The sequence below is a fragment of the Takifugu rubripes genome, chromosome 8 (assembly GCF_901000725.2).
Source record: "Takifugu rubripes chromosome 8, fTakRub1.2, whole genome shotgun sequence".
Classification (NCBI taxonomy): domain Eukaryota; kingdom Metazoa; phylum Chordata; class Actinopteri; order Tetraodontiformes; family Tetraodontidae; genus Takifugu; species Takifugu rubripes.
In genome coordinates, this window is record NC_042292.1 from 4,848,698 (window position 1) to 4,860,968 (window position 12,271).

Sequence of the window (12,271 nt, forward strand, 5' to 3'; positions counted from 1 at the left end):
TGGATTATCTATTCATTCATTCATTCATTGTGTTTACACTTTACTGATAAGATAGGTCTTCATCCCTCTCATAAATGCGACATTAGTCCATCAGTGAAGGTGCAAAAATGTCTGCCACTATCTATATTGTTGAATTTAGCAAATACATTGATTACGAGAATCAATTTTAAACACAGAATGAATATAAATTTGAAAATTGTAACAAACTTGATCGGAATTGCCTGAAGACTAGACTGTGAAATGAATAAATGATGTCACTCAGGCTGTTAGATTCCCATGTATATGTCTACAGTTACAGCTAATTAGGACATAGCAATTCAAATATTATAAGTCTCCTTACTGTCTGGCCCCAGTGTTGTTTTCAAAGCCGCTCAACTCCCAAGACAGATAAGTCACACTAATCCAGCATGTGTGCACGTGTGCACGTGTGCGTGCGTGTGTCCATTTGTTTTGGACTCCTGAGAACTGAGGATGACTTACATCAAAAATAGGAAGAGAGAAATAAAGAAATAAAGCCTTCTGTAAACTGTGAACAGTTCTGATCAAAAGAGCAAGTGTAGGAAACATAAATGTCAGGAATCATCAGGAGAAGGAAAAGTTAAGTGCATAATGCATCCGTGGTCTATTTTATTTAAAAAAAAAAAAAACGAAATCCAGACAATGACACCCCTACACTCCAAAAAGACCTTGTAGAAATCAGTGGGACTAATTATGACAGGCACACAACCACAACCTCCCTAATAATTGGCTGCTGCTCTAGACGAGACTCCGCCTCCTTAAGGGAACAGTTGGTCAGGAGAAGGATCAGAGCCAGAGGGACCACCTGAGCAAGCACAAGATAGGTTATAATACACCCAGGTGACAGGGTAGCATCACACAAGCCTCACGTCCTCTCACCCTGCTCCTGTGGTTGGCAGCAACTGTGTGAGCTCTGACATCAGACAGTGGGATGGCTGATGTCAGCTGTTCGGACTGGTAGATGGCCTTCAGTAGCGCCTCCTCACACCGGGACTTAGGATGACCAGAGAGCTTCTGCGGGGAGGAAAAGAAGAGAAAAATCAAAGTCATGGAGTCTTCCAAATACTTCAGTCCGCCTCGTACAGATCTAGATTCAGGTTCTCAAATTCCTTCTGGTGATAAATGCGCTGGACAGCCGGACACTGAGACGGAAACTGCAGCTAACAAGCAAAAGTGCCCTCCTTGGATGACCTCAGGTCATGTTACTGTGGCAACTCAAAAGAAATGATGCAAACCCAAATATGCTTAGTATATAATATAGACCAAACACATAACAAATGTAGAAATACTGGAAAAAGTGTGGAGCCTAAATTATTTATGTTAAAATGGCATTTATTACTGGCAGGTCGTGTCCTTAAAGTATCCCAAATACAGTATTTCTAGTAAAATCCCAGCATCCCTATTCTAGTCGCTGGTCTTGACATCCTCGTCAACGCCATGTCAACTGGCATCACAATTTTTCAGGATGGCATCTGCTTTATTATCCTGGTTATCTGTTTTAGTCCCATCTGAATGATGCTGGGATGCCGGTCCGAACCTTTTTCCTGTTTCCTCTGATGTGGTATAAGCTGCTTGGTTCCATCAATGCAGATGGCTTCCTGATGCCATTTCCCAGTGTGCTAAGCACCTCAGCAGATTCCTGTCCATTCATTTTGAAGACCAGCTCGCTCTTTTCAGACTCATTCTGCTCTCCTTGCCACCAATTCGTTCCTCCTTCACCTTTGATTTTGCCCATATGAGTTCACACTTCAACAGAAATGAATCGCAATTCAACATTGCTGGTTTAATTTATTGGGCATAATTTTATGGAACGAGACACTATTCTCTAAAAAAATCTACTTCAATGTATTTGATCGTAAATCAAATAAGTCCCTGAAGGGCTTCATCATTTTTTAAACATCAATGATTTTTAATTTAATGTCTTTGATCTGAAATGAACCTGCAGGCTTGAAAGATTTGCAAAGGATATCATTGATTTCATAAACCATTTCTTTCAAAGATAACAGCCAATAAAAACATGAGCAAAGAAGCCGTTTCCACAGATGAGCTGACAGGCAACGACCTTCCACCGAAATCACAAGAGTCTTCTGTCTGAAGTGGAGGGTTCGCAGCCAAAGGCTTTGTCTAAAGCTCTGAACATTCCGTGGGATGCTTTCACCTTCACTTGTTTAAAATCCTTGATTATGAGAGATGAGGAAAATCACGATGTTAAAAACACAGTGTGTAATCTTGAGGGGCTAGTGAACTGGTTCCTGAAGTGTCTGGTTATGAAGCTGGTTGAAAAAGAGCTTCTTTCAGCTTTAGAATCTTCAGGAGATCCCACATCTGAGACCCTGCAAAGGAAGGATTTCGGTACCCTGACAGATATGAAAGAACCACAAGATCATTTCCTGTTTCCCAAAGAGGAGAACAAACCAGAAGAAGCTTCAGTCTCTCCCCACTCAGCAAAGAAACTGCTGGAATACTCAGACGACTTAGAGCGTAATGAGGTCCCACGAGATGTTTTAGCCTCTGCTGAATGTGACAAAAAACCAGAAGAACCTTCAGGATATTCTGAAGCGCAAAGGATTCAGATGAATAAGTATGTATTGAGAGGCCAGAAACAGCCTCAGTCTCCCCTGAAGAGGCAGAAACAGAAAAAGCTTTAACGGAGTCTGAACAAGAAGCAGCTGGAGACTTTCCTTAAGTGGAGGAAGATCCAAAAAAAGGTTGCAAATAACTCAGAATCTGAGCCACACAAAGCTTCAGGATCTGCAAGTAGAATTTTTAGTCACTCCAGAAAGGGAAGAAGAACCGCAAGGATTCTTAGCTTCACTTGAATGGAGGGAAGAACTAGATTTTCCAAACTCTCCTCAGTCTGAGATGCAGCAACAGGAAAAAAGCTTTAGCGTCTCCTGAAGAGGGAGAACCTTCAGTCACGACTGAAGAAGAAGAACCAGGAGATGTTTCATCCACTTCCGGACAGGAAGAAGAACCGGAAGATCTCACCAATCTGAAAAGCAACACCAGGAGGATTTAGCTGAATCAGCTTCTAAGGAGACCCGACAGGAAGCTTCAGCCTCCCCTGAAAGTGAGGAAGAATCCAACGAAGATTCAAATGATTCACAATCTGCAAGAATTAGAGGATTCCTGTAAGTTGGTAGATGTGGAGGAGCCACAGGAAGCTTCAGCCTCTCCAAAAGGGGAGGAAAGAGCATCTTTAGCTCCTTCTGTGTGCAGGTCATCAAAGAAAGAGCATTTATCCATTTATGTTAATAATAACTGAGAGGATAACCGATCACATTCACATCGAAGCCAATATGGTACCTCAAGATCCACAAGGCACTGTGCAAAAAGCTGGGCAGTCCATGCAACGTGCACTTTCTGTTGCAGTACTCAGAGGAACCCATCGCTGTAGATGTCCAAACCCAGTCCTTGAGGGCCACAATCCAGCCAGGTTTTCTGTCCTACCAGGCTGAAAATGCATTCAGTGGGCTAGAAAACCCGGCTGGATGGTGGCCCTCGAGGCCTGGGTTTGGACATGTCTAGAGATGGTGCATTGAAGAAACCCAAGGCCATCTCGAGGTTCTTCTCTTCCCTAGGTCGGTGCTTAAAATACAACAAGGTTCATCCTCATGAGTCGGCAATTTATTCAACGAGTTTGAACATGGGACGAGCAGATTTGGTGTTCTTGTTTACAACAATACATAAACACAATCAACACCTTGTGTGTTGCATTGTCCTGCATGACTGTGCAACAATAGAGACAACAACTCAATCCGCTGGTGCCCGTCCTCCTTTCACATGTGGAGGAACATCTGGACTGCAGTTGATTACAAACTCGGGACGTTCTCTGTGAGTTTGTTCAACGCACAAAAAGCAAATAAAACAAATAGAAATCAGTAATGGTTCAGACGCCCAAAAAGGCTGCTCACCTGCAGCAAGCGTGCGGCTCTGCGGTACAGCTTGCTGTTGGTCACCTGCACGTCCACCATGTGGTTCCTGTAAACCTTCCCCTTAAGGACGTGGCCTCCAGTGCTGATGGCGTTCAGCAGAAGCTTGGTGGACAATTCCCACTGCTGTGAGAGACAGAGTGATGTGTGTGTGTGTGTGTGTGTGTGTGTGTGTGTGTGTGTGTGTGCGTGCGTGCGTGCGTGCGTGCGTGCGTGCGTGCGTGCGTGCGTGTGTGTGTTATACCATGTGTACAGAGATCCGTGTTTGAGGCGATGGCCAACTGATTTTTAAAGCCGATGAACACAGGTTATCAATGACCTCCTGCACAAACATAGGTAGATAAATGACAGACAGACAGACGGACGGACAGGCGGGCGGACAGACAGTCACCTGTCGGTCAGTGGCTGCGTTGTCTCCGCCCCCTCTGTGGTAAATGGCGTGGAGGCTAGAGGTCCTCTCTCTCACTCGGCGCGCCAGCGCCGCCACTTCGCCGAGATCATCTGAGAAGACAAGTGGGATGTCTGTAGGCCAGCGGCAGCGACCCGTTCATGTCCTGTCGCTCACCAGAGTGCGTGTAGAGGAGGAGGACAGTGTCCCGGTCGGTGAGAGACGGGAGGACCGAACGGAAGAACTCTTCATGAGAAATGGAAAAATCTGGACCCTGAGAAAGAACATGTGAGGCATCAATAGAGCAGCTTTGGCAGCTTCAGCACCCTGTGAGCTCACCTGTATCCTTATTTCCCTCCGAAGCAACAAATTTAGTTCCCACATAATCAAAACTGCTGCGGCACGCAGAATTAAACCAGCGGACAATGGAAGTGAGCCGGATCTGGTGTGTTTGAGGATGAAGAATCCTTTTCCGGGTTAATACTCAAGTTGAATTCAGCAGAGACAGATGTGTCATTAAACTGAGAAATGGGGTAGATTTCTTTTTTAAATTGGATTTTAGGATTGCAGACATTTTAATCCATTTTCAAGCCATAAGAGGAAGAAGGGAACTTTAATGGGACGCAGAGAACTGTGAAATAACTGGTCTTTCTTTTAATTGTGAGCGTTTTCAGGCCTACCAGAGAAGTGAGAGGTCCCTCGTTGTTGTCCAGCTCTACATATCCTCCAGCGATGAAGCCTCGGATGTCTTCATAGTCTTCCGGACACACGCACAAGAAAAGACACATTTCAGTGCTGTGAAGAGCGTTTTTGGACGTTCCCACTCGCGCCTCACCTGCTCCAAATGTGGGGTTGCACTCACTGGCATCAATGAGGCCCAACACAGCTAGCGTGCCCCAGCCGAGGTAGCACACCCGCCCGCCGCACCGTAAACTGAAATCCAATTACAAGTTAAATCGGCTTCACTGCAAAAGATGGATTTAGGTGTTTGTATTTTCTCTCGGTGCTCTTTATTCAATGAGAGGATCAGTCTGCACCTGCGCGCGCCGCACTTCTCTCATGACAGGAGGTTTCTCTGCAATGGAAGCTAATCTACCCTGACAAATGTCATTACTGCAGCTTCCACTGTAGACTTTCACATAAATTTCCTGCGTTTTGGAGCATAAATTGGTCAGAAGTAAATGTCCCACCTCTTTCCCGCTGCCTCCACCAGCGTGCTTATCTGCTCAGTGCGACTGTAGGTGACGTCCACAGCATTCTTGTATGCTAGCAAGTATTGTAATGTGACTCTGTTAGGTAAAATATATATATATATATATTACTTGTTTATCCTGAACATTCAGATAATAAATGTCAATTAGGTCTACAGAAGCATCTGAAGGTGGTGATTTTTTTTTGTTTTGTTTTAAAGGGCACTTCTGCTTTTCTGCAATGGCCTGTAGAGGTCAGCAGCGCACAAAGTAACAATTACTGTGGAAGGTGGCTAGTTTGTTTATTCTACAAAATAATAGTTATATAATATGAAAAGAAAAGGGAAGTCTGCAGATATACAAAAATATACACTGTCAGTGACTTCATTTTTGATTATTTTACTAATTTTGCTTGTTCATTATGAAAATGCTACTGTTTTATTTCTGATTCTGATTTAATTGCCTGTTAGCTTAGCTAATTTTCCAATAATTAAAGTATCACAGTCATTTGTTTTCAGCTATTGTATTGGTTGTAGATTAAGTACAATTTCCCAAACTACCAAATGAACTGCAAAATTCTGTGAATTTGAGTCTGAAGATCATCTAGCGAGCAGTTCAGGCAGCTTACGTCTCAGTGAGAGGTGCTCGTGAGAAGGCTGCAGCCTGAGCCGTGGACAGAATGACCTCCAGGAGAATCTTGGTGGCACTACCTCCCTTCATCCTGGAGGATCCACTGATGGCTTCTGGCTGAACCCAGACACCCACAAGTAAATTTCACACTTTGCAGCCTGGATAAAGATAAGAAGCCGCCTTCATACCCCGACTGCTGGGCTGATGATGAAGGCCCTTTGACTTTGTGCCAGTTCCAGCATCCTTTGCACCACACTGCGGAAAGTGAACGTGCAGCCTTCTATGGGCTCATCCCTATGTGGGTTGAATTTGGTGTTTAAAATCAGCTTTACATGAGTCCAGAATGAGAACAGGTCGACGGTTATATTTGAGGGTACCTGGCCTGATGTGCAGGATTGAAGCCGACCAGCACAGGTGTGAACACTTCAGGGTGCCGCAGGCAGAAGTCCAGCTGACCAGCCACAAATGGAGCCTGTGTGTTTAGAAATGATCCACTTAATATCCTGAAAGAAAGAACCTGACCAGAGCAGAGTGACTTACTGAGAGTCCGCAGGAAACACCAATGAAGACAACTCGCTTCTTTCCCTCACAGGCCTGGTCACAAATACGATCAGTGGTCAAATTCATTTCTTTTCCCTTAAACCAAAACTGCACCGATCTCACTGGAAGGTCACAAAACCCTGACCTCCTTCAGCATGAGCCTGCCCAGTTTGGCATCGTCCTCAGGAGCTTCTTGGGAGGACAGAAGCGCTCTGAGGAAGCAGAGACATACACGGAGGATTTACCCACAAAACGTATTCTACAAACATGAGTTAATTGTACCTATTTTAATATCCTCTTTCAAACCTATTTCCTTCTGGGAAATAAACGCTATGGTTAGCTAACATCATCCGCCATAATCTAAAGCAGGGGTGGGGAACCCCCGGCCTCCGGGCCGTATACGGCCTACGAGACCATTTCTACCGGCCCGCAACGCAATAAGATTTTTATATTTTATATGTGCACTTATACAGTGGGACCGTTCGCTAAACTCCGCGAGCTGCGAGTAGCAGCGGTAGCGTATTTTTGCCTTTCGTATCCTGAAATTTCTTTCGTAACAAGAGGAAATATTTTCCCGTTTTCTGAGATAAAACAGACGGTTATGTTATGTCCGAGTCAAGGTCAGGGTCAGTGAACACAGCATGTGATGTACGTAGTGGGCTGGACTGATTGACACGGACGACAAATGCATAGCGAAACACGCTAAACTCGACGTGTTGAAAGGACAGATGAGTTTGGATAAAATTAACGCTCTTCGCCGGAGTTTGGAGGCTCAACAAGCAGCTTTCACACGACCATGTACCGACAGAGAGAATATTACGCGTGCAAGTTTTGTGATGAGTGAATTAATAGCCACGAAGCTGAAACCTCACGCCGAAGGAGAGTTCGTGAACGCGCCTCGTAGCCGCCGCTGAGGCGCTTGCGCCGGACAAAGTAAAATTGTTTCAAAGTGTGAATTTTTTTTCGTGAATAACTACTTAACTAAGACATATATTGTTATGATTCCAGTGGCTAACGGTATGTTTTTATGGTCAAGGAATCTAAATATGTAGTCAAAGTATATGTGGGACTAATATTTATGGTGGAAATCACAATATGCCAGGAATTGTTGCACTTGGCGGAGGTCTGCGCTCTCCGAGTGCTTTCTAGTTGTTATTATTATTGTCTTTATCTTTCTTTCTTTTAATTTATTTTCTTGATTATCTTGTTGTATTGCAGTTTTTGTGAGTAGAGGCCTCGAACAGGCCCTTACGGGTCTCTTGCCTCAACTCTGCACCTCTTTTTTTATTGTTTTGTATGATCATGAAAACATATTTTACTTTGTCATTTTATTCTATTTTTTTTGGTGATTTTATATGCATGTGTGTTAAATAAATAATTCAAACTCAAATGCAGCAATCATGAGACTTAGTAACACAGTGGTTATAGACTTTTTTTGTCTTTTTTTTTGCATCCCTAGGTATGTGTTTGTAATAGTATGGCCCTCGGAGGACTTTATAAAAATTGAAATGGCCCTCGATATGAAAAAGGTTCCCCACCCCTGATCTAAAGCTAAACTACTTTAGTGTTTAGAAATTATCGTTAGCATAAGAGGTAGTTAGCTACAGTAGCTAGTTATCTGAAATAATCCAGTGCCTTATTTCACTCTGTGTGTGCGCGCGCGTGCGTGCGTGCGTGCGTGCGTGTGTGCGATCATGGTTGGTGTCACCCTTTTGCATACCTGTCTCCACCAGCAATGATGTAGGAATACACGGAACTCTGGTTGACGTCCTTCAGCCTCCTGCTGAAACGTGACTATCATCAACACAGGAACATTAAGAGTTAATTCATTATAATCCAGTTTAAGTGGCAGGTCAATTCTAGCTTTCTCTGCCTGTTTCATTTTCAGACCAACTCCTTGAAACACTAGTTTTCTTTCTGTCACTGTTGTTGATTTTTTCCCGCCACGAGAAAAGCTATTCGTCCAGAGGTCCCACACCCGCTCAGGACAACGAGACTGTCCTGAGGATCCTGTACACAAACAGAAGACCTGTTAAAACCTCTGGACTATGTGACCCATAAAACCACGGTGGGGTGAAGTACCTTGAGAATTAGCTCCACTCTCTTGGCAACTTCCACCAGAGTTTGTACCACCTGTTTGCTCAAAAGCCTCTAAAATGACAGATAAAATGCAATGGAACATAAAAGTTTGGTGTTTTTTTTTTTAAAGGAACACTCACTTGGTACTTGACCGCTGTGTCCTCTTCAAACATCTGGCCATCGCAGGCCTGTAACATCCTGACGATGCCGATGGCTGAAGCCTGGTCGATGTCTCGAGTCAGGGGATTGGACTTCTCTGAAACGGGGAGCGACGGTTCGTAGTCTGGAGACTGATTACGAACCGTGGGGAATATTTTTAAATCAAACCCTAACCCTTTAAATGTTAGCTCAATTACTGTCTCTGTGCCCGTTGATTAGCATAAACTCAGCATAAAATTGAAACCTTTCCCGTTTCCTGAGATTCCCTTTTCCAACCTTATGTATGGTTTTTAACTTTGCTGCATTTTTCCAGCATTTTTCCATGTATGCTAGTAAAGTTTTTAATCTATATCATCTCTCGTCTTATTGGCCGCTTCAGCCCGTTCGGGGTCAAGGGGAGGGTACTGGGTGGGTCGCCAGCTTATCACAGGGCCTTATGTGAGCAATTATGGGTTTGGTGCCTTGCTCAAGGGTACCTCCCGCCCTCACCACCCTTTAAAAAAATAAAAATCTATATTTAGTATATCTTTTCCACCTATGCTAGTACTGTATATCTTGGCATTTCTACCGTTGCCACTAAAGTTTGAAACCTTTGCATTTCAAATGTCCAGAAGATCTCAGATCCCTAAACTCACCTCCCAAGTCCTGTCTGGTCCCTCCATCACGCACGAGTCTGTGCTCCCGCGCCAAAGACAATTGGTCTGAAGCAAACGTCACTCTGGGGTCCTGTCTCCTGCAGTCAGCTGGAGGGACGCACAAGACGGAATTACTCGGCCCCATCGGCGGTGACAAAGTCCGCCCCGGGACCTTTGAGACTGAGCAGTGAAGTGGAGTATGGAGGCCTCCGCCACGCACCACTGCCCTCGCACACGCACGTCAGCAGCGGGAGTTGAGTATAAACTAAAGTACACACTCGTGGGAGATAAAATACACATCTAATGAAGCTTTGCAGAACCAAAATGTCTCACAGCAATGTGGGAATTTTGACTACCGACAGACTGTGGAGTCACTCTTCTGAACACTCCCACCCTCGTCTCACACACGCGGACTAATTACTGCCATTGACACATCAGGTAGGGCAGTGCGTGCGTGCGTGCGTTACTCCTTTTCCCCACACGGATCCGGTACAGTGTAAAAGATGCGTCTGCAGTGACGCATTTGTACCGGCTGCAGGCTGGCGAGTGATGATCGCGGACATCGGAGGTTCAGCCTGCTGCTGAAACGCGTTGAGTCAGCAGACACCGCAAGTGTGCGGGACGGTGGCAGGCTGGCGCGCCTCCTGTTTGTTGGCACGGGCCCCAAAAGCGTCAGGTGCGCATTGTTCCAGTTGGAATTAAATTTCTCTGATTATTGATTCCAACATCCGTATGAGGCTTTATCGTGAAATACAGAGCTGCACAAATCAAAGATGAGCTACTTGATGCTTTTAGTTTGGTTTGAGTTCTGCCTGTCGGCAGATATTATGTGAGAGGGGAGCTGCTAATTCCTCTGTTAGCCGCCAGGGGAGCAAGTGAGGCGCTTTGGTTTCATTTTACTGGAACGTTTCAAGATATATTTTACTAATTTCTTCAGCTTTTCAAGGCTCCTTCTTAATCATGGACCCCGGGATGTGCAGGAGCTCATCATGGAGCCAGTAATCATCTTTGAAAGGATGAGAGTGAAAGGAAAACTAATTCAAAGACATCCAAACTATTGGTGTCTTGGAGCCTCCTTCTCCCATCTGACTCTTCTTAATTCATCCCGTAATTGCACGGAGCAATTCCCAGTTATCCACTCTTGAAATGGTGTCACTTATAATCAGCAATATACTTTAAAATAAATAACAAAAAAAAAAGATAGTGTCAAAAGATAGTGTTTTATGCCAGAATCTGTCAGCAGCAAAGCGTGTCGTTATCTCGCCAAACATCCCACATCCTCCCAGCACTGGATTAAAAATGTATCATTCTACTGTTATAAAAGGGGTTTATAGAAATATCTGAGTCTTTTCCTCCTCTTCAGAAAGAGGAGGGATGGAAATGGTGAAACCAAAGCCAAGCAACACAAGCACAAAAGCCTGTATGAGGATTTCTCTCATAGCTTCTCTTCACATGTTATTTCTATTGCTGGAGTCTTTTTCCGTGTTGAACCACAACATGCTAGAGGAGAGAAAAGGTGTTACGCTTCGGTTTGAACTCCTAAATGAAGTGGGATTTGGTAAGAACCGGCCTGAGATCTCATCTACCTCGGTGATCTGTTCAAGCTCCACTTCGTCTCCTGTTTTCCTGCAGGATTCTTCTTGTCATTAACGTTTGTCTTTCATTTGTCTGACGGACGCTCTGCTTCTGCTGCGTTAATCGTCCTCAGTTCTTCCAAGAAAGCCGCTGCTGTGCAGATTTTCGAGGTGTTCTTATCTCTCCTTGCCGTCTGCGGCCCCATCAGAACTGTCATTTTATGAATCCTGACTCACATCCTTTGGGAACAATGGTCATTGTTCCGTAAATCCAGGAGCTGCTCGAATTAACAGAATCAAATCATCAGAACAATTTAGATGCAAACAGGATGTATTTGAGTTATGGATAATTGTTTTAAGGCCCGAGTGCAATAATAGAGAGTTATAAAAGTTATTCTGATATATTACACAAATAAAATGACACAGGGACTCTCTGTTGGTTTAGCCTCTTCACCCCACACATCATGCACATTTATTGTCTCTGTCCCAGTATAACCAGATCCTTCTGTATCCCTGAAGCTTTCTGGCTCATAAACATTAATATCTGCCCTGTGGTTCAGAAAATGTGTCTGCTCCATTTTACCTCTCTAACCACTGTAACCAGTCCATTTAGCATCACCAGCACCGTCGTATGGGGGAAGACCATTCTAAAGGCCCACAGCCTGTTAGATCCCACAGACAGACCTCAGTATCTTCTAGGATTAAATGATTATCAATATGTCTTATAGGACAGTATTTTCATTTTTCAATTTGAGCTCCAACAACATCACAAATTAAAGCCGTAATTTAGTTTTAACATTTTCGATTACCCCCTCGGGCCCTTATAAAATGGTTTGGTCCACGGTTCATTCTTTTTCATGGATAGTGCGTGTGAGCTAACTCCGTCAGACCCAAAACAAACACAAATCTGGACACCAGCAAAGATTGGAGAGGGACGCCAGGAGCAGAGCAGCGGCCCAGGACATCCAACACTTTTCCCTAAGAAGGGTGAGTAAAAATACCGAAGTTGGTTGAAACAATTGATTGATCATTCATTCATTATTAATCAACACAATAATAACTGGCAAAAGGCGATATGTAATGAACAATAAACCTTTTTTCCTCCAGAATCAACAGTGGCCGCTTC

At 44.2% G+C, this 12,271-nt stretch overlaps 1 protein-coding gene across 6 annotated transcripts; it reads right to left on the reverse strand.

The window, feature by feature from the left end:
- Position 1: 1 nt before the first annotated feature.
- Positions 2-9,997, reverse strand: gckr (glucokinase (hexokinase 4) regulator). Of its 6 annotated transcripts, XM_029840842.1 has the most exons (20): positions 9,928-9,962; positions 9,572-9,679; positions 8,918-9,067; positions 8,781-8,849; positions 8,640-8,708; positions 8,419-8,492; positions 6,844-6,910; positions 6,699-6,752; positions 6,536-6,630; positions 6,347-6,452; positions 6,157-6,275; positions 5,529-5,627; positions 5,174-5,271; positions 5,019-5,095; positions 4,516-4,612; positions 4,342-4,451; positions 4,195-4,272; positions 3,933-4,076; positions 898-1,032; positions 2-823 (listed from the first exon to the last, which is right to left on the reverse strand). In XM_029840842.1, the coding sequence occupies exons 2-20, from the start codon at positions 9,596-9,598 to the stop codon at positions 710-712; spliced, it is 1,782 nt and encodes a 593-aa protein (XP_029696702.1). In that variant the 5' UTR covers positions 9,599-9,679; positions 9,928-9,962; the 3' UTR covers positions 2-709. The 6 variants fall into 6 exon arrangements, with proteins under 6 accessions (XP_029696702.1, XP_029696699.1, XP_029696701.1 ...); XM_029840839.1 differs by having other exon boundaries at positions 8,918-9,033; positions 9,572-9,997; XM_029840841.1 differs by lacking the exon at positions 9,928-9,962 and having other exon boundaries at positions 9,572-9,705.
- Positions 9,998-12,271: the final 2,274 nt, after the last annotated feature.